The sequence below is a fragment of the Pleurodeles waltl genome, chromosome 2_1 (genome assembly GCF_031143425.1).
Source record: "Pleurodeles waltl isolate 20211129_DDA chromosome 2_1, aPleWal1.hap1.20221129, whole genome shotgun sequence".
NCBI classification, from domain to species: Eukaryota; Metazoa; Chordata; class Amphibia; order Caudata; family Salamandridae; genus Pleurodeles; species Pleurodeles waltl.
In genome coordinates this window covers 682,338,254-682,361,584 of record NC_090438.1, presented here as the reverse complement: position 1 = coordinate 682,361,584, position 23,331 = coordinate 682,338,254, and the positions used below count along the sequence as shown (strand labels likewise).

The 23,331-nt window shown below is 43.1% G+C and overlaps 1 protein-coding gene across 2 annotated transcripts in view; it reads left to right on the top strand.

Moving 5' to 3' along the window:
- Positions 1 to 23,331, top strand: part of ANKRD12 (ankyrin repeat domain 12) — a 418,715-nt gene that overhangs the window by 190,447 nt on the left and 204,937 nt on the right. For both annotated transcript variants that reach the window (XM_069216617.1, XM_069216611.1), the window contains one exon: positions 20,533 to 20,675. In XM_069216617.1, coding sequence (XP_069072718.1) covers positions 20,533 to 20,675 — 143 coding nt within the window. The remainder of the gene's footprint in view (positions 1 to 20,532; positions 20,676 to 23,331) is intronic.

Here is a 23,331-nt window from a genome sequence, read left to right as displayed (position 1 = left end):
CAGGCCGTCCCCTCATGAGGACAGTACATCTTACACACAGGTGATCGCAAGGGCAGCTGCTTTCCATAACGTCACCTTGCATTCCGAACCAATTGAGGATGACTTTTTGTTTAACACGCTATCCTCCACTCATAGCCAATACCAAAGACTACCTATGCTCCCAGGAATGCTAAAACATTCAAAACAAATCTTTCAGGATCCTGTTAAAGGCCGAGGGATAACTCCAAGGGGGAAGAAAAAGTACAAGCCACCGCCAACAGATCATGTTTATATTACAACCCAGTTAACAGCAAACTCTCATACCTCGGGGGACGCACCACCTCCAGACAAAGAGAGTCGCAAATTTGATGCTGCGGGCAAAAGGGTTGCAGCACAAGCAGCAAACCAATGGCGCATTGCCAATTCACAAGCACTTTTGGCAAGATATGATAGAGCTCACTGGGATGAGATGCACCATTTGATAGAACACTTACCCAAGGAGTTCCAAAAAATAGCACAACAAGTGGTGGAAGAAGGACAAAGTATCTCTAATAATCAGATACGGTCTTCAATGGATGCAGCAGATACGGCTGCAAGGACAGTAAATACTGCAATAACAATAAGAAGGCACGCATGGCTGCGCACGTCAGGTTTCAAGCCGGAAATTCAACAAGCCGTGCTAAATATGCCATTTAATGAACAGCAGTTGTTTGGGCCGGAAGTCGACACTGCTATTGATAAACTCAAGAAAGACACTGATACAGCAAAAGCCATGGGCGCACTCTACTCCCCGCAGAGCAGAGGCACATTTCGCAAAACACCTTTTAGGGGAGGGTTTCGAGGACAACCTACAGAAACCACAACATCACAAACAAGGCCCACTTACCAAAGCCAATATCAGCGGGGAAGTTTTCGGGGGCAATATAGAGGGGGACAATTCCAAAAAAATAGAGGAAAATTCCAAAGCCCCAAAAGTCCTCAAAATAAGCAGTGACTTACAAGTCGCACATCCCCATCACATAACACCTGTGGGGGGAAGACTAAGCCAATTTTACAAACATTGGGAGGAGATAACAACAGATACTTGGGTACTAGCAATTATCCAGCATGGTTATTGCATAGAATTTCTCGAATTCCCTCCAACAGTCCCACCGAAAACACACAGTATGTCAAAACAACATATAAATCTTCTAGGATTAGAAGTTCAAGCATTGCTCCAAAAAGAGGCAATAGAATTAGTACCAAAACAAGAACTAAAAACAGGAGTTTACTCACTGTACTTTCTGATACCCAAAAAAGACAAAACTCTAAGACCTATACTAGATCTCAGAATATTAAATACATACATCAAATCAGACCACTTTCACATGGTTACATTACAAGAAGTAATCCCACTGCTCAAACAACAAGACTACATGACAACACTGGATCTAAAGGATGCATATTTCCATATACCAATACATCCTTCACACAGAAAGTACCTAAGGTTTGTATTCCAAGGGATACATTACCAATTCAAAGTGTTGCCATTCGGAATAACAACTGCGCCAAGAGTTTTTACAAAATGTCTAGCAGTAGTAGCTGCACATATCAGAAGGCAGCAAATACATGTGTTCGCGTACCTAGACGATTGGTTAATCAAAACCAACACGCAAATACAGTGTTCACAACACACAAATTATGTCATAGAAACCCTACACAAACTAGGTTTCTCAATCAATTACTCAAAGTCACACCTTCTGCCGTGTCAAACACAGCAATACCTAGGAGCAACAATCAACACAGTAAAAGGAATTGCCACTCCAAGTCCACAAAGAGTCCAAACATTCCACAATGTAATACAAGCCATGTATCCAAACCAAAAGATACAGGTCAAATTAGTAATGAAACTCCTAGGCATGATGTCCTCATGCATAGCCATTGTCCCAAACGCAAGGTTGCACATGCGGCCCTTACAACAGTGCCTAGCATCACAGTGGTCACAGGCACAGGGTCAACTTCTAGATCTGGTGTTGATAGACCGCCAAACATACATCTCGCTTCAATGGTGGAACAGTATAAATTTAAACCAAGGGCGGCCTTTTCAAGACCCAGTGCCACAATACGTAATAACGACAGATGCATCCATGACAGGGTGGGGAGCACACCTCAATCAGCACAGCATCCAATGGGACATTCAGCAAAGACAGTTTCATATAAACCACTTAGAACTGTTAGCGGTGTTTCTAGCGCTGAAAGCATTTCAACCCATAATAACCCACAAATACACTCTTGTCAAAACAGACAACATGACAACAATGTATTACCTAAACAAACAGGGAGGAACACACTCGACACAGTTGTGTCTCCTAACACAAAAAATATGGCATTGGGCGATTCACAACCACATTCGCCTAATAGCACAATTTATTCCAGGGATTCAGAATCAGTTAGCAGACAATCTCTCTCGGGATCACCAACAGATCCACGAATGGGAAATTCACCCCCAAATACTGAACACTTACTTCAGAATGTGGGGAACGCCACAAATAGATCTATTTGCAACAAAAGAAAACTCAAAATGCCAAAACTTCGCATCCAGGTACCCACAACATCAGTCTCAGGGCAATGCACTATGGATGAACTGGTCAGGGATATTTGCGTACGCTTTTCCCCCTCTCCCACTTCTTCCATATCTAGTAAACAAGTTGAGTCAAAACAAACTCAAACTCATACTAATAGCACCAACATGGGCAAGGCCACCTTGGTACACAACACTACTAGACCTTTCAGTAGTACCTCATGTCAAACTGCCAAACAGACCAGATCTGTTAACACAACACAAACAACAGATCAGACATCCAAATCCAGCATCGCTGAATCTAGCAATTTGGCTCCTGAAATCCTAGAATTCGGGCACTTAGACCTCACACAGGAATGTATGGAGGTCATAAAACAAGCTAGAAAACCTACCACTAGACACTGCTATGCAAATAAGTGGAAAAGATTTGTTTATTACTGCCATAATAATCAAATTCAACCTTTACACGCATCTGCAAAAGAGATAGTAGGATACTTACTACATTTGCAAAAATCTAAACTAGCTTTCTCTTCCATTAAAATACATCTTACGGCAATTTTAGCTTACTTGCAAATTACGCACTCAACTTCATTGTTTAGGATACCAGTCATAAAAGCGTTTATGGAAGGCCTAAAGAGAATTATACCACCAAGAACACCACCAGTTCCTTCATGGAACCTCAACATTGTCTTAACACGACTCATGGGTCCACCTTTTGAGCCCATGCACTCTTGTGAAATGCAATACTTAACGTGGAAAGTTGCATTTTTTATTGCCATCACATCTCTAAGAAGAGTGAGTGAAATTCAAGCATTTACCATTCAAGAACCATTTATTCAAATACACAAAAATAAAGTTGTTCTACGGACCAATCCTAAATTTTTACCAAAAGTAATCTCACCGTTCCAGTTGAATCAAACGGTAGAATTACCAGTGTTCTTCCCACAGCCAGATTCTGTAGCTGAAAGAGCACTACATACATTAGACATCAAAAGAGCACTAATATACTACATTGACAGAACAAAACTAATTCGAAAGACAAAACAACTATTTATCGCCTTTCAAAAACCTCATACAGGAAATCCAATTTCAAAACAAGGCATTGCTAGATGGATAGTTAAGTGCATTCAAACCTGCTATCTTAAAGCTAAAAGAGAACTGCCTATTACACCAAAGGCACACTCAACCAGAAAGAAAGGTGCTACCATGGCCTTTCTAGGAAATATTCCAATGAACGAAATATGTAAGGCAGCAACATGGTCTACGCCTCATACATTTACCAAGCACTACTGTGTAGATATGTTAACTGCACAACAAGCAACAATAGGTCAAGCTGTACTAAGAACATTATTTCAAACTACTTCAACTCCTACAGGCTGAACCACCACTTTTGGGGAGATAACTGCTTACTAGTCTATGCACAGCATGTGTATCTGCAGCTACACATGCCATTGAACGGAAAATGTCACCTACCCAGTGTACATCTGTTTGTGGCATTAGTCGCTGCAGATTCACATGCGCCCACCCGCCTCCCCGGGAGCCTGTAGCCGTTTAGAAGTAGATCTTAAACATTTGTACATTTTGTAAATATATTACTTGAAACTTCATTATGTACATACGCATTCACTCCATTGCATGGGCACTATTACTAGCATACACAACTCCTACCTCACCCTCTGCGGTGAAAACAATCTAAGATGGAGTCGACGCCCATGCGCAATGGAGTCAAAATGGGAGGAGTCCCTCGGTCTCGTGACTCGAAAAGACTTCTTCGAAGAAAAACAACTTGTAACACTCCGAGCCCAACACCATATGGCGGGATGTGCACAGCATGTGAATCTGCAGCGACTAATGCCACGAACAGATGTACACTGGGTAAGTGACATTTTCCATATATGTGTGTGTGTGTGTGTGTGTGTGTGTTCATATCCATATCCAAGACATACCTGGTCCCCATAGCATCCAGAATGGCAGACATATGGAATGAATATCTCAGCAATGATGGATGCCATTTTGGACGATGTTTTTTCTACTTATAATCCTGTATATTCAGGAAGCAACTACATAAATATATATACACAAAATAGGGCAATATGTACGTTTACTGCAGCGCGCATTTTATCGTCATTTTGGGGGGATCAACAGCATAACTACAAATACAGGAAACAAAAAGTATATAAGGATTACTGTGACCCCACTTGATATAGAAACATATTAGTTCATTGCGGGCTGCCAGAGGTACGCAATACACCTTATTTGGACCCTGATGGTTTTCTCATGTAGAAGTGATCAGTACCTTCCAGTAAGCAAAAGATGTATACACTCCTATAAATACAAACTATATCTATAGGGCTCCTGTTGTAGGGTTCTTCTAGTTGTTGTCGCATGGTCACCACTCTTCCCAGCCACCAGAGAACACCCGTTACAGCTATACAGGAGTTTCAAGGGGGTGAAGAGCTCTGGGAGGGGAACCATGAGATGCTGGAGGCCGGGAGGTGTCACGGGGAAAACATGAGCCTAAGTTCCAAACCCAAAGTACAGAGGGCACAAGAGGGGGGGTCACAACAGCCCCCCGTCCCCTTTCAAGTGAGGACCTACAGGGCGTGACTTGTTTGGGTGTTGAGCATTAAAGGAATGAAGCAGGTAAGGGGCATGGACATATGGACATTGCTGGCTGGTTCTCAAGACTGCTCTTCAGGACCATGTCCTTTACAATTAGTTAGGTAATACAAACGGCTATGATCACATTTTGAGTCAAGGATTCTTTGTATTGCAAATTGACGATGACTATCCAGGGTTAAAGGTGGTATAGGAGGAGCTGGACAGGTTTGGGCATCATAAGGTTTCATGGGAGATGCTAGAAACTCCGGATAAATGAGTAGATCTTCTTGTAATTGGAGTTTTACTGCTACTGGGTACATGATCTTTTCTATACGTAAGGGACTCACATCTGGGTTGCAATTTACGGGGAGGGTATAATCGCAGGTTTTTTATGGCCAGCCAAACTTGATCACCCCTCTTGTAAGGTAGTAATTGCTGCCGGTGTTTATTAGCATTTTTCCCAATACTAGATTTGACCTGCTATAAGTATGTTAAATACCTTCTATTGTGAGCTATATAGATGTTGTATAAAGTCTTGTATGACTGGTACATTTTCAGGAGGTACGACAACATTTTCTTCCAACATACATGAATGGGTGCCTGTTATATAATAGAAGCCGGATGCCCCAGTGGCAGAATGCTGTGAGTTGTTGTATGCAAATTCAGCAAAGGATAATAAGGATGCTCACTGTTTGGGAGTTGATGTTAAAAGACAACATAGTGTCTGGTCCAGTACCAGATTCACCCGTTCTGTGTGCCCATTGGTTTGTGGATGATGAGCAGAGTGTCAAGTTCCAAGGATGTGCAAAGACTATGTCAAAACCCGGAAATGATTTGCTGGACTCTGTCAGAAAGTATGATGGAAGGGAGGTCATGCAGTCGCATGATTTCGGAACCGATATCGTGGAGAGTGTCTTGGCACTGGGTATCTGTTTTAGGGAACAAAGTGTGCTGTCTTAGAAAAGGGGTCAATTACTAGCTAAATGGTATTATAGCCATTGGAGTAGGGTAAATTGGTGAGAAAGTCTATACTGATAGTATGCCAGGGTTGTGGGGCTACTGGCAAGGCTCATAAGAAACCCGCAGGGACAGAATGAAAAGTCTTGTTCTGTGAACAAATGGGGCAGGTCTGGACATAATCATGCACATCTTTGGACAGTGTTGACCACCAAACCATGGCTGACAGCTAAAGTCTTGTGCGTGCCAGGGTCTCCAGCTAGCAGGGTCTCATGATACCAAGTCAATGCTTCTTTTTTTTAATTCTTTGTGGGAATATATAAAGTGGTTTCATAGTAAGTCAGATAGTTATGGATTTGGTTGTCCTTGCAAGTTACCCCTAACCCTGTTCAGGAATGATTCATGTTCACAAAGACCAGCATTATGTTCAGGGGCTATGATGTTCTGAGGTGTCTTCCTGAGACTTTTGACTTGGGTAACCCTACCTAGATAACGTATCATCCTTTGTCTGTTGAGTGCATGGACAATAGGTGATGACAACATTTTATTCACTGAAAAACAATAACTACCTTACTTTTCTAGGAGTCAATGCCTTCAGTGACTGTAGGAACTATAGATTCTTATAATCTGTGTATAAGGTGTGTTGAGCCCCTAGCAGATATTTCTGCCAGCCCTGAAAACATAATTTAATGTTCAATAATTCTCGTTCAGCAACCATATAGTTCTGTCCAGCTGGCAACAATGTTTTGGATAAGAATGCAAATGGGTGCACGTGTCCTGTTGTGCTGTCATGCTGTGACAGAATACATCCTACTGCTACCTGAGAGGTGTCTGTCTCTGTAAGGCAAGGCAATGTGTGGTTTGGATGTCTTTTTACTGGGCCAGTGGTAAATTTCTCTTTATGTACATTAAATGCTTCATTGGCTTGCTGGGACCACAAAAAGGTTCCTTTTTTTTGTAGAAGTCTGGTAATTGGGCTTACAAGGTCAGAACACGCATTATTGCTTATGGGCGAGCTACTGCCTTTGGCAATTTGGTGGGGGTGGTGATCGGGAGGGCAGGTGGGGGTGGTGATCGGGAGGGCAGGTGCGGGTTTTGAACGGGAGGGCAGGTTGTTGTTGAATGGGAGGGCTGTAATTTCATAAGAGACATTAAAACTAAATAAAAGTGTGCAAGAAGCAACTCTGAGGCAAAGGTTTAAAAATTGTGTTTATTTTGGCACATTATTTCCTTACTTAAATAAATATCAGCTATGAAGTATGGCCATTGAAACATGCCACCCCCATACGTGTGACTGTACTGAAGCATGCTGCACGTTTTTTTTATTTTTTTTAATCGTTTGCAATATTTTGAAAGCACTTATTCTTTTGGTACACCTTGTTTTGCGGGTGCATTTGCACACAAGTCTAAAAACAACTGGAATGACAGCAGGGGCCAATTCGTGGTTTCCGTTCAGACTTCCTCCTCCCTCCACACGGTGCAGAGATCAAAGTCACGCAAGAAACAATGGAGCACAGGCTGCAATGGTACAAGTCGGGCAGTGCTACACCAAAACCATGACTGCATGTGAAGCACTGAGACCTGGGAAAAACAGCACTTGTGGAAGAGGGTTACAGCTGGGATAATATTACATATGAAGCTTGTGACACAGGAAGCAGGGTAGTTGGGGAGCATGTGTATACATGAGCAGAATTACTAGTGAAGCAAGGCATGTGTGTAGGAGGATTACACCTGAGGCAGAACTTCACGTAAAGCATCAGGCACAAAAGTGGGGGGTACTTTTGAAGAAGGGGTACACGTGCAGTAGAATTACAAGGGAAGCACAGAGATAAGGGAAGCAGGGTGGAGGTGGATGAAGGTGGTGTCTTTCAAGTGCAGAGGCTTGACTTGTGCTATTCAAGAGGACAGTTGGGGTGAGATGTTCAGATGTTTTGTGCCCAGAATTTGGAGCATCATTTTAGAATGTTCCTTGATTTGAGGTGCTAGTATTTGGTTGTCACAAGTGTGTGTTACATTTGTCAGTAGAGGCCGTGCATATGGTGATGTGGAGAGGATTGAGATGGCTGTGCGGGGATAGGCTGGAAGGCCAGCCAGCCTCCCTATTGTGTGTCTTCCTCCCATCTTCCCAGGGTGAGGTGTGAAGCAGTCTGTAGGTTACTGCTCTCAATCATTGCAGGCTGAACTCTGCCACCTTGGCGTGGCAAGGAATTGCTGCTGTTAGTTGATATGGAATTTTTTTTATTGTCCGTATTGACTTTCCTTAATGGAAGCTGTTTGATCCTCAATCCAGCTCATGAGGCCAAAGCAAACAGCCATATCGCTCTGAGGGTGCTATCATTCGACATTATAAAAGATTGAAAGTGTCTGTGAAGAAAAGACTGGGTAGGCAGATATGATTTACTGCCACATCTGTGATATGATTTGAGAAACACCACCCAATGCAGACTGGCCGCAATCTGATCTCACCTCACTGTTGTGTCGCTTGTGAAAATTAGGAATCAGAACTTTAATCAATCCTTAATGTTTCTTTTGTGGAATGCGTACGACAAAAGGCCCCTTCAGAAGAATTCTTCAGTGCTTCAAACAGCTGATACATCCCTAAATGACATTCCACCGACAACCCTCCAGGAGAGACACACCCTACGCTCTTCTTTCAGCAGTCCGATTTCCTGTGCTGCACTGCCAGGGTGCAGCAATTCCGACCTGACTGCTGGCCTCATGCACAAGTCTTGGCTCCGGTGGTTGGCTTGCTTTGGGTCCCCCACTTTGCTGGGTAAGGAGCCTGGTATTTGAATCCTTTTTGGATTGAAAAAGCTGCACTTCCTATCCTTGGCTTTTTAGGCAGTAGATATAAATGTAGGACTCCAAACGAACACACACAAAAGGGTGGTAGGACTGCAAACGAACGCACACAAAAGGGAGGGAGGGAGTGGTGGGACGACTGAAACAGCAAAGCGAGAGGGGATTCTGGTAGAGGCAAAATTCTTTTACTTTTATTGTGAAGAAACTAAATTAAAGCAGCCCCTCTTCTGACATTCTATGTGAGGAGATAAGAACACAAATGACGGCCCTGTTTAGACAACTGGAGCCCCTGAAAACATCGGGAGCTCGGAGCCACTGAAAACATCGACTGCTCGTGTCTCTGAGCCACTGCATATATCGAGCGCTGTGTGAAATGCTCTTAAAGAAAGAGAAAAGTAGTCCCTAAAGAGACGGTAATATTGGGCCAAGTGGAAGGCTACAAAAAGTAGGGACAAAAAAGACAGATTAACACTTAGAAGCAAGGATTTTTAAAGGACACTGAAACAAACAAATGAACAGTGGTGGGACAGCTTTAAGCCCACAAGAGAAGTATTCTAAAGTATACACAAGGTTGTATGCTCGACCTACAAATGAGTGATAAATCGTCTATAAAAGTTTGAAAGGCCCATGAAACTTTGTATCTCTTTAACTGTGGTTGGTGCTGACCAGTTCAATATTGCCTGAAACTTTTTCTTATCCATTGTTACACTTTCAAGGGATAAGATGTCTCCCAGGAATTCAGCAGAGTATGGAATGTACATTTTTCCAGTTTGGCAAAAAGAGCATGTTCTTGATTATTGGTGTGTTACGTTTTTTGAATAAATAAGGATTTTGCCAAAGTATACAAACCTGCAAATGTCCAGTAGATCTTGCACAACCTTGTTAATAACGTACAAGAACGCTGCTGGTGCATTACATAACCTAAATGGCACGACTGTGTGTTCAAAAAATCCAAACTCAGTTTAGAAGGCTGTTTTCCACTCATTGCCTTCTTTTACACACCACGCATATCTAATTTAATGAACACAGTGGACTTTCAAACCTGATCAAAGAAGACTGTGTCGACAAGCAAAAGATATATATATATATTTTTTTTTACAGTAACTTTATTTAACACTAGTACATGCACACCTGTAACTCACCATTCTTCTTCTTCAGAACAAAGAAGAGCAACAAAGATGCAGGAGAGGTAGAATGGCAGATAAATCCCAGGGCTAGTAACTCATCTGGATATTTTTTTTAGGTGTTTAGTCTCTGGTTCGGAGAGAGCGTAGGTGCAATTGCAGGGGAATTCTGCCGCCGAAATTAAGTCAGTGCGGCAATCCTATACCATTGGTAGATTTTGGCAGATTGGTAGATTTTTGCTCCACATAATAAATTCTGGTTTTAGGGCTGCACATGTCAAAGGAAAGTAAACTTCCTAAGGCTCTTTAGAACTATGGGTTTGACCATAGTGGAAATCCAGGGTGGCAAAGCGGAGGAACCAATCAACGAAGGGATTATGAAGTTGAAGCTAAGAAACCCCATTGCGCCAAAGGTGGGTGTATCTGAGATTTAAGGTGTAGGTTTCTGTGTGTCCATTCTCACATAATAGAGTAATAGGGACTGTTTCATATGTGATCATCCCAGAAGAGAGCTAAAAGCCATCCACAGCTCTAACCGGTTCGGGCTTACGTTACTTAAGTGTGGTATACGTAACAAACTAGCCAGGGCTTAGGTCTAATAAGAAGAGTAAAAGGATTACCTTTCGCTGTTGGGATGAAAGTTAGGATGACTAGAATTGTTAAATGTCCTGGAACTTTGTGACGTGTTTTCCAAGTAATAGGGTGTCTGTTCCCCGAACACCCTCAACTGGTTGACCCCTGTGTCAACCTGGCTCTCTAGTTTTCCTGCATTGCATCAGACATCACACCAACATTCTTTCAAATCCTTTTGGTTTGACAATGCACTCGCGAGCAAAGTGCCCTGCCTTACCACAATACAAACCTAGGTTTAACTTTATTCTTCAGCCTTTTTTCCTCTGAATTTGGCGGACCATGCAAGCCCCCTATCTGCACAGGGTCTTAATTATTCAGTTTTTTTGACTTTTTTTTGCTCGGGATGCACTACTAACAATTTAGATTCCCTCTGAGTATGATCTCCCTTGTGTTCCATTGACCTATGATCCAACAGGACAACTAAATCAATGAAGTCTAAGCAATCTAATGGGGGATCAACAATGTGCCAAATAATCTTTTAAGTCATCTTTAATCCTCCATAAAAAGGGATGTTCTTTTTTCTTCTGGCCACTGGGTTTCTACAACTAGTCTACATAAAGTTGCAATATAAGTCAGAAGATCCTTATTGCCTTGACATAGGCTTAACTCATTATCACTAGTATGAACAAAGGTGTGTTTAGCAAAGAGACGTTGCATAGTCTCTTTAAAACCTTCCAAAATCATGTAAGGCAGGGTCAGTATTTTTAATGAGTGAGATACCCCAGTTAGCAGCTGTGCCCCTTAGAAAGGATGTGATAAAGGCAATCTTAACTGTGTCTAAAGGAAATGCTCCTGGTTTTGCAAGAAATTGCAGCTGGCACTGACTCCAGAATGCATCGAATTTCTTACTATTTCCAGTGTACCTTGCTGGTGGAGCCAGAGGCACCGGGACTGGAGTGTTTACAGTGAAATGAACTGGTTTAACAGTTCCACTGGGGTAGTACTGGTAGGATTTCCCAGATTGCCCAAATGTGCGGGTTGTAGAATGGGATGTGTACATTTGGGAATTGCTCCTGCCCCTACATCAGATAACCAGGATGAATGGTGGGGGCAATATCGTACTATCTCATCCTTAAGTGACAGATTTTCCTGTTGCAGGACTGAAGTTCACTTATTACATCAGACTGTGCCATTGCTAATTCTAATGCACTTAAGTGTCTTCTGAAAAGGCCTGAGCTAAGTCTTGAACATGTAATTAAGTATCCATATCGTCTGACTGGTGGAAAGTGGGATGCTTGGCCTTCTTTCACTCACTCACCTGGTTCGGACCACAGAGACGATGCTGGACCTCCTATCTCTGCAGGATAGCTAATCATCAAGGAACCACAACCCTTAAATCATGTACTGTTCTCGAGAGGTAGGGTGGCTGGGATAAAACAAGAAAAAAAAAACTTGCGTAACTGGACTTGCTCTGCGGCCTTGCAGCACTGCATAAGGAAGGCCTGTACTCCCTGGACCTTTTAGTGTTGATGGGGTGAGGTGCACTAGGGCAGCATGAATTGTTTTATACTAACCGTTCTCAGCATATAGTGTTTAAACAGTCAATGTACAACTATATCACTTACAGGCTTCATCACAATTAAAGTTTGAGAGAAGCTACAATTCAAAGGAATACCAGAGTTTATTGCACTCCTTAGAATGTCTTAAATAACAATGTTCAATTCAAAACTCAAAGGATAGATTGTGCACTCTGTTTTTCCGTGTTCTTAGTACAAAACTTGTCAACAAATACAAACATGAAGACCTTCAGGTCTGAGTCAATTAAAGTTCAGAGTGCCCATGAGGTAAGGTGTCCGGAGCCCTAGGGCTTTCAAAATGTACAAAAAATAATGTCTGATTTCCAATAAAGGATTTTCTCCTTGAAAGAATTCAGGTGCTCATTCCGAGTTTGGCAGTAACCGAACCGCCACGCTGATGGTGGTCTTCTGACCGCTGGCAGGGTGGCGGTGCAGACCACCAAATAATGAGTAACATGGTGAATCCAACGCAATGCAGACAACTCTCCGCCAGCTGCGCCACTGCCAACAATCTGCAACCGCCAGCAGAAGACAACTCCAGGCAGGATGCAGACAACGTCCCGCCTTCTATATTCCGAGCAACCACTCAGCCAGAATATCTAGTAGGGCAATCCCGCCATAAAAAACCTGGCGGAAACAAAGTATAAATGGAAACACCCACCTCCAGGCACAGAGACGCCACCATGGCAAATTAACTGCTAGTCTTCCCAGCGTTATATCTCACCATACACCTTCAGGACCACCGCCGACGAAGACGGCAACCGTAAGTATACCTAGCATTGAGGGGAGGGAAATGGCAGTGATACACACCCACACACAACACAAATGCCCCCCCACACACACACAGTGAAGGCCACACACAAGCACACACAACATACGTCAATGCCAAATACCCAATACACACACAAAGCAATGCAGGCATGTGCCAAACATAGAACACCACCACCAACACACCACACAACGACAACTACACCTCAAACACCCTAACCATGGGATATACGGGCACGTTGTGCGACACCATACATACATACATACACATACACACACACACACACACACACACCATGAACTCCATGTAGCAATGAAACGCAAACAATAGCTGTGGACACACATCCAAACAATCATACAGCTGACACAACACGTACAACCAACAATCAAGGAAATACACACATCCAGCACTAGACAAACGGACGCACACAACACCCCGTACAAACACATAAACAAGCAGACACACATCACAATATCCCCATGGCCCAAACCATCTACCAAGTGAATGCAACAACACAGACGCATTCCACACACAGATACCACACAGCCTTGTATACAGATGTGTCACCACAATGTTGAAGGAAACCAGGACAAGTATCTCAACTTGCCAACCACAGCAATGTGGGCAGTAGTATTTAAAAAAAATAACTATATACAAAGGCACCAATGGCAGGTCCAAATGTCCAATTTTGAAGGACACATTGTCCATGAAGAATGGCCCAACCTGACTCCTGACTGAAGCTAGGCCTCCACGACATAGGGGCTGCAATGGGACAGGCAGGACCCTTAGGGGTGTGGAGGAGGTGAGGGAGGCTTGGAAGTGGAAGGGGCATGTTTTGCCTCTGTCTTGGGCGGGGTGACCTTAGCACTGCGAGGGGTGGATGTTTTCCTGGGTGGAGGAGCAGGGGAAACACCAGAGGGGGGACCCAAGGAATGGGAGGTGGAAGGGCCTGAGAGGGGCAGGGGGACACACTGTTTACGGGGCAGATGGGGTGGGAGAGGAGTAGGGAAGAGGTCAAAGCAAGGAAAACTCTCTTAGGTACACGGGGACTGTCACGTGATTGCGGGTGAGGAGTGGAGGTAGAGGGAGTGCTTGTCTGACGTGTCTGTGTGCTGTACGTGGATACTGGTGTGGGGTGGCTGAATGTTGGGGGGTGAGTGGTACATATGCATTTCTTGGGAGAGGGCAGAGATGCAGGGAGCGGGAATGGGTGATGTGTGAGTGAATGTTGAGGTGGTGTGTGCAAGAGGTGGATGTGCTGCAGGTGGCAGAGACAGTAGTCGTGATGAGTGCAGATGTGGTGTGTGACTGTGAGTCTGCTGTTGTGGTGATTGAGGGGATGACAGTAATGACTGCAGGGCCAGTGTGTGATGATGCTGTGCTGGCAGGAATGAGTGGAGATGTGACTGTATGGTAGGAGGTGGTGGGAGAAGTGTCTGCAGATGTGGTTTGTGTGTGTGCATGCCTGCGTGAATGACTGTGATGCCCATGTCTGTCTTTACGCATCTTCTCTGTTGTACTGGGTGTATGCGTGTGTGTTGGTGTGCTTTGGACGGGTGTAGGGAGAGGGCATGTGGCTTGGGAAAAAGTAGATGAAGGGACACTGGCTGCCGTCAACGAGGAGGTCAGAACCTGAAACGATCTCTGGAGGAAGAAAAGGCACACATGGTTGTATTCCCTCATTCACTGTATTTGCAGGGCAGTAATGGCATTGACAGTTTGCAGTCCACTGCTTGGGTTCCCATCAGTGGAATGTTACAATGCTACTGTCTTGCTACTGTCATTGCCATGTACTAATGTGCATTCCTACCACATATTGGTGATGGGGAGTGACATGGTTCAACGTGCAATTGCAGAGATGCGATATGGACTTGGCAGTCAGACAAGGGTAGGGAGTGTTGCATTGTGGTAGTTGTGGTACTTTCAGCTGTGTGAGGCATACATGCACTAGGTTGGGCTGTGAGGGAATAGCATCAGTGGGGAGATGTAACATGCATGTGTGGGTATGGGGCCAATGATTGTGCACGTTCGGATGGTTTTAGGGGATGAGAAGGTGGTGGGGGTACATGCTGTGCACAGGGACATGGTGGGCAGTGAGTACTGTGGACTTACCAGTGTCCAGTCCAGTAGCAATTCCCGTCAGGCCTTCTGGATGCAGTATGGCCAGGACAATCTCCTCCCTTGTTGCCATTTCTTGGGGAGGTGGTGGTGGTCTTCCACCAGTCCTCATGACGGCCACTTGGTGCTAGGAGGCCATGGCCCGTACCTTCCACCTCTTCCTAATGTCCTCCCTTGTGCGTGGATGGTTCCCCACTGCATTCACCCTGTTGGCAATCCTCTGCCATAGGTCATTCTTCCGGGCCATGTATGTCTGCTGGACCAGTGCTCCAAACAGTCTCGGCTCCACTTTGACTATTTCCTCGACCATTACCCTGAGCTCCTCTTCAGGAAATCTTTTTTTTTTTTTGTGGTGCATGGTGGTTGTGTTGTGGTTGGGAGTGTATGGTGTGCAGGGATTGTGGGTGTGCTATTTGTAGTTGTGAATATGTGTAATGATGTATGTGTGTGCTCTGTGGTGTTTGTGTGCAGTGGTGTGTTGTGTGCTGCGTGTTTTCTGTGATGGTGCCTGTGGTATCTAGGTGCAGTGCCTTCTTTCAGTGTTTGTCTCTCGCTCTATCTGGGTTTCACTTTGCAAAGGGTTCTGGGTATGTGTGGGGGTGTTTTGTAGTGCTGTGGACAGGTGTGTGTATGTGTTCCTGGTGTTGTCTATCTGGTGCAGTATTGCTGCGGTGGTGGCTCCTTATTTAACTGCTGCGGTTTGGACCACCAATGGATTACCGCCATGTTGGTTTCCGCTGTGCTGATTTGTGTATCCGAATTTAGCGGGTGGGATTTTCTCAGCTTGGCTGTGGTGGTGGGGCAATTGCCTCCTTCTTTCCGTCGTTTGGCCTGATGGTGTTGTTTTTCCATTCCAAATTTGTCGGTGTTGTGTTGGTCACTCGTGATACGGCGGCCGTCACTCCGCCATTGGTGGTGGTGTTTCGGCTGCCTTTTGCATGATGATCTTTGCTTATGACCGCCAAACTCGGAATTAGCACCTCAGTCTTAGGTAATGTCAAAACTTAGGTAAGGATTACTGCGCACTAAACTGAAGGATCAAGTACTTAGCCTCGTCTTTAGTACTTCAAGTGGAATCCGGAGGAAGACTGCAGGCTGAAGTGCAAGAAGCCCAAGAGGAGGTGGAATCGTACCTCTAGACACTTGAGACGTCGCCGGAGTCAGGATACAGGATCAAAAGGAAGGCGTGGAAGTCTAGAGTGCTGGAGGTTACCGAAGGTGAGTGCAAGGAAGATGCATGCTGCTGGACTGGAACAAGACTCAGCCTTGCCTCAGGTTCAGACGGGGTAGTTAGACCCAATAGGAGCAACTGTTCCAGAAGGGCATGTCGCTCACGGTGAAGGCTAGATGGTTCCAAAGGAAACCTGGGAGAGAGCATGTGTTAAAATAACGGTTGTGACCTTTTCTGATTGCAGGTGCAAGTGACGGTTGGACTCAATCAATGTGGCCGGAACTAAGAGCTTTAGCCATTGGAGTAACTAGGTTGCAACAGTTGGCTCCAATAACCAAGGCAGGTGGAAAAATAAGTGTAAATGGTTACATTCTATCAGTAATGCTGATAGAGCTAATTAACTACAAAACATGTGATACCAGAGAGCAAACAGGGGGAACCTTGGTAAAGGGAGGTTCAAGGGGGTGAAGATCTCTGGGAGGGGGGGGATGATCAATTGTAGGAGGCTGTGAGGTGCCACAGGGGAAAAAAACAACATAAACCTTGTGCAGAAAACCCACAGTACAGAAGGCACAAGAGGGGGCTGTGGCACAAATCAAGCACCAGTTTATCCCATATTCCCAAAGTTGTCCTGGTAACTGGGGAGCTGTAAATACTCCAACTGTGGTATTTCGTATTCCGCAGTGGCAGTTCCTTTGTGTCCCTGTTATGAATTGTCCTGAACAGTAGCAATGCTTTTTGGAATCTGTTTTTCCCCATTCCAACATATTTTACTTGGTCAGCTTATTAATATTATATTATGCAAGATAGTACCAACCCTCCCTTATTTGACTCCAGTAGCAATTTGTTTGGCTACCCTGGATCTCTTACAAAATAATAGTTCACCTTCTGAATTTTTATATGTGAGGTAGGAGAAACTGACAACGGCAACATTTGAAAAAGGAATGGAATTCTATGCATATCATAATTTTACTTGCAGCTAGTCTCCCAAACCACTGTAGTCTCTTCAAGTGCCAGGAATGTAGGTCCCTCTTTTTATTAGCCAAGACTGATTTATAATTAGCCTATCTGGCCTGCATGATTGAAGGAGTATTCTGTGTGTCCGGGTATGTCAAGGAGCTATCTGTACACCGTTTGTTCAGCAACAGGATGTGTTCTTTGGGAGTAAAGCTAGTTATCGGCTGACATATTTATAAAATTTGCTATAACTACCCTGCATGATCAAACACTTTCTCAGTGTTGAGTGCACCAATTTGTATCTAAATTGTACCTTTTTTGTGTTTTCCATGCAGCCTCTAATACATATAAAACATGTCTGATCCAGTTCTATAAAGCCAGTCAGTAAAGGGTTCGTCCTGTTTGCCAGTTTACTCATATTGATCTTTATATATGTATACACTAGTCAGATAGGTCTGTAAGAGCAACATAATACATGGCCCTTTCATGGCTTTGGACTGACTGAAACCCCATAGCTTTCTTCACTTTTTTAAGGCTGGCTATGCTAGAGATTATTCCGCCGAAAGAAATATGCTGATCTAGATGCTCTGCCTATTTGGTTGTCAGTGTAGACAAATCGGTGTTTAAGTATAATTCAGTCTAGAAGACTGAGACTGGGTCTGCCATGCTAAGTGCTTAGTAACATGCATTTAAGATTCCGCATGTTTGTCTGTCTTTAATTAATGTGCTGGATGGGTATTGGACTCTTGATATTCTGTCTCTCGTGTCTTTTGCCTGTAATTTACAAGCCAAGAGTCTCTCAGCCTTTTTGCCCCCTTTGTGTTTTAATGTGTTTTCCAAAAAGATGAGACCTTTTTCATTCATTTCCAGCATCTGCAGCAACTATTATTTATCTGCCTCTTAAGTGCTTTCTCTTCTGATTCAAGCATGTGAATAAATAAAAGATCCAATAATGGAGAAGAAAAAAGTTATTTACCTATAACTGTAGTTCTCCAGTGTATGTATCTTTAATTGATTCACAACCTCTTTCCCATGTTGAGGCACTTCTATACAACCCAACTGTTCTCACTTGTAATTGAAAATCTGCAATATGCTAGTCATTGAGGGGAATAATGATCAGGTTCTGCAATCTGATTGAAGTTTGATTTTTTTCAGACTATGGGAGTAGGATAATAAAGTGAATGTTTCAACCCTGATAGGCGATGTTTGGTATAGTACTGCTTTCTGGATTTATTGTGTGGGTCCTAGTTCAAGGGAAGGATTCAAGCAGTCAAATCTCTGAAAGATACCAGAGTGGGAAAACTACAGTGACAGGTTAGTATATTTTTTCTCTTTTTGATGTAACTAAGATCTCCCAAGTTCAATTTGCTTAATATGAAATGAATCATAAGGTTCTCTATATAATAGTGAAGGAAAAAGTACGTACTTAGTCGTTCTAAATGTGATTTGTATATCTATTTATGATATTTCAATTTCAAGTATATATATTTTCCTAAAAAGTATTCATGTATATCTATTTTCCTAAAAAAAAAATGTAGTTTTTGAGTATTGAATTACTCTCATACATTGCCTGATCTAAGAAAAAAATATTTTAAATCCTGCATTTATAGGGCAAATATGGAGTATCCGCTTAAAAAAGCTTGCCCCTGGCTGCTAGGTTTGTTGAAAATCTTATGCCCCAAGCACTGTTTGACTTCTGCAATTACCATCTTTCATATTTTAAAGATCCCTCAATGCAGTGTAAATATCCACTTAAACACAAGTAAGTTTCCCAAAAATGCATCTCTATGAGAGCTTCTCCACCCTTCAACTGTTGAAATCTAGTGTGTATCAGATCAGCAATAATTATGTTTAGGAGTGTGACTTATGGTGTCCTCTCTTCTCTCCCTAGTAGGGGCTTGTCTGATGGTTGAGCATTTTGTAACTCAATTAGGTTCCCTTGTGTTGACTTCTTTATCAATTTCTTTTGGGAAATATATGTGGATTTGTTAGAAAATACTTGGATACTTTCTGGTGGTGTGGGATCTTGTTTCTTGGATTAGGTTCAAGATCCAAATGAAGCCTGCTTATCCCTTCCTTTTCCAGAGTTTGTGTGCAAGAGATTTGGTTGTGATAAGTTTTTAATAATTTCATAGAAAGTGTGGTAGAAGCTAGTGATAGCTGTTGGATATATTTACTGAGTGGTGCCTTCAGATTGGAACTCGGTCAGTGTGTACTGGAACCCTGGACCTGAACTGGTGAGCCTTGTTTTTCTGTTCTGTTTTTTTTCGTTTTTCCTTTTGTACTTCCATATTGCTTTTCTGATCAGACATTTTGCCAGTGCATTCTTTATTGTTGGGCTGTTTGCAACTCCTCTTCTCTGACAAATTGATGACCCTATGTCTATTAATCATAAATGCATAGAGGACGAGTGACAGCTCAGAAGCATCAGCTACTGATATTGAACAGCATATGCATGTTGCAGCTTCTGAGGTAGACAGTAGCTCTTTCAATCCATGCTGCTTCAGGAGAGTAAAAACGTGGTCAGGCTGGCCTATGGGTCAATCATGCATTACCTGATGGGCTGGTCTGACAGGTCTGTGACGTAGGCCAGTTTTAGGCTGTTTGTGGACCTGTTTTAAGGGTGGCTGGGCCACGTTTTACAGGAGGTGTCCTTGCTATGAAAACAATCATTGCCTGTAGAAACCGCAAATCATTGTGGTCATCCATTTCTTGCAAAAAACTTCTACACAGTGATATTACAGGCTCAAAACTGTCTCAATTTTGAAACATTGGCGCTTTTTTAGGTATCTATCCCATTTATGGGGGCCACTTTTATTTTTGTGATGGGGCTTATTTTCTGTCCCAGTGTGACTTTGAGTTAAGGTGAATGATTACTTTTTCTCAGCTAAAGTAGTAGCCATTACTGTGCTGAGGGATTCGGTCTCTAACTAGCAGATGCCTTCAGCTTATGTTTTTCTTATTTGTATTAGTTGTATGCATGCAAGGATGGTATGCAGCTGTGTGTGTGGGGAGGGGGGGGGGGGTAGGGAGTTAAGCCATGCCCTTGCAGTTAATTAAATTCTGCATTGTAACTATGTTTTCTAACCTACTCACTCACTGAAAGAAGTGTTTAATTGATAATAGTTATATGTTGTAGCTTGTTTTGTTCTTGTTTTCTTCAATATGTTCATCCTGATGTCTGAAAGCCATCTCCTGTTTGCTTCTCTGGGTTCCTTTTGTGAAAACCTCTGCATTTTCTTCAAAATTGTTTTTAAAGTATTCAAAACATATTCTACAGACCGTGAACCTCATAAATGTCATAAAATTATTCCTGCATGAACTTGTAAATTGTTCCTCTTCAGGTTGGACACCACTGCATGAAGCTTGTAACGTGGGTTTCTATGAAATTGCTAAAGTTTTGATAGCTGCAGGAGCAGATGTAAACACACAAGGACTGGATGATGATACGCCACTTCATGATGCTGCTAGCAGTGGTCATAGAGACGTAAGTGTGACATTTGACAAATATTTAATTATTAAAGGCTGTAGATATTTTTATAATGTGACTGTTTAATAGCAATTCATTTTACATTCTGGGTCCCAGAAGGTTCTTGCTCAATGTTAAGGACTCCTGCTGCAAGGGTGTTGTGAAATCACCCTATCAACAAGACACACTATCTTTAGAGTGATTCTGTTACTAATAGGCAGTCTGCCTCTAATAGTTGATACATGGTCCTTTTTTTTCTTAGTCATGTCATAATTCTCACCACCGTTCAGACATTCTTAGGCAGGTGCAGGTATATGACATTACAGTGATCAGTGTGGGAAAGAAGCAGACAAGTTAACAGTTGACTAAACTTTCCTTCGGGGTTAGGGAGGGAGTGGTTTGGAGATGGCTTTTCCTAAGCGCTTTAAGAAGGCCATATTTTCTACAGATCTTCTATATTTGGCATAGAAAAGTTAGTTATTGGTCAACAATGACTTTCAGATTATTTTAAGTAGTAGCTGTAGCCGCTCAACATTGCTTGCTTGGCAGTGTGCCGCCACCCAAGGGGAAGAGAATAAAGCAAGGTGAATAGCAATTAGATGGCTGAGGGCGACAGAACCACATATAAAACCCTGGGAGAGGGACCTGATAGAATGGGTCATTGCAGAGGAAATATAGATGTAAACGGACCGCAAAGGCTTGTATTTGGCCGAGTTGAGTTGCTTAGCCTTATTGAAAGTAATGACTTAGACTTGGTATCTTTGGAGGACTCCGGTCTTGGCCCCAAAACAAGAGTGTTCTCTTATTCGAAATTGATAGTCAACAAAAATTGAAATAACTTTGAACGGCTACAATGTAAAGGTATTGATGTTGTCCTTGTCTTGAGCAAGGTGAAGTGTGCTAGCTGGTAAGGTTTCACAGTATCCCCTTGAAGGTGCTAGGAAACACATGTCTATTCCCCTAGCCCTAGGTAACCCTGACAACTACCCTCATGGTCAACAGGGTTTAAAAATCTCTTTAGGAAAATACTGCATGGAAGTGTCATTTATGGACCCCCTGATGAGCCCACCCCAAGACTTAAGTGTCAAGACCCACTCTTGGAATTGGCTACCGGCTGCATTAAGCAGCTCCTCCACAATACCTTGCCCAATAGCACCTTCGCAGAAGCAATGAGCTCATTATTGTATGGTGGAACATTGCTGGTATAAATAATAAGGGGGGGGGAGGGAGGGATTGAGTTTTTGAACACCCTTAATACAGACATAATCTGCCTACAAGAAACTTGGTCCACTGATGAGCTTGTGTGCAACAAGTATTATATGCTTTGCTGTTATGCTACCCCCTCAGAGAGGTCATGCTAAGGATGGGGTAGCATGCTTTCTGACTAATAGGCTTCACTGGCACTACGAATGTTACAGAGATCCCAGCAATCTGTTCTTGGCTATAATTCTTTACAGTGCTGGTGATGGGTCTGATGGAGCTCCTCTGGTGGTGTTAACCTCCTATATCCCCCCTGGTCCCCCTCACAATAGCCTCTTAGCTAAGATATTCCTTTTTATCAACAAGCTTTGTGATAGGGAGCCTGCAACTTGAATTATCATGGTTTGGGTCTTAAACTGTAACATTTCAAATCTAGCCCTCTTACAGTTCTGGGATGAGGAAAAAGAGGAAGCATTTGGGATTCCCACTTGTGTCTTTCCCCATAAAATAAGAACTGATAAGCGTGGGAAGCTTCACCTGAAGACGAGCGACTGTATCATAGCAAATTGTAGACTCTCCTGCGATTCACCAGCCCACTACATGCATAAATCTTTGGGGGTTACTGCTAATATAGATTATGTGGTAACCAGGTATCTGGCATTCTCCTTGGTAGAAAACATAAAAGTGATAGAAACTGCACTCAGTGGTGATAATACTCTGGTAGCTTCTATTAATCTGAAAGTTCTTCCCGCTGGTCCTTGGAGCTTGGAGGTGTCGAAATCAAAATTTAATATAAAAAACTGACAAAATAAAGGGGCTTGATGGTAATTTAGAGGCCACCTCTGGCAATCTTGAAAACTGGGCAGGTAATGTTTTGGAAAAATTCTCTGAGCTCATGCAGCAGTTAATTACGATCACCCGCCAGAAGACCCAGAGCAAGCATACAGTAAAACCCCATACTAAACAGATAAATCAATGGTACAATATAGGGAATACACTTTTGAAAGGCATACTCAGTTGGACTTATTAAAAAGAAGATGGAGGCGTTTAGGAGCTTGTTTAACAAGAGATACTATCAATAGATTCTGGATCAATGTAAGGGAAGCAGCTTTTAACGGCCATTCAAGGCGCTTCTGGTCATTGGTTGCAGATGGGTGTGGCACCAGAACTAGATATCTTCCAATGGCCATCAACGAAACAAGCTGGTCCTCTTTCATATCTGGTCTCTATGCATCCAATGGGAATACTGTGACGCTTCCTCAAACTGGTGCCGAGCCCTCATATACATACCCCACTATAAAAGAAATTAGAGGCATGCATAGCTCGGCTGCATTGGGTCCTGATGAAATCACTATACTGGCTATAAAGCATGATATTTTTACCTGGAGTAAAATCATGTCGCAGGTGTTCCAGTGCTGCTATAAAACCAGAAAAGTTCCTCCGTCCTGGAATGGTAGTATTCTTGTTCCCCTAT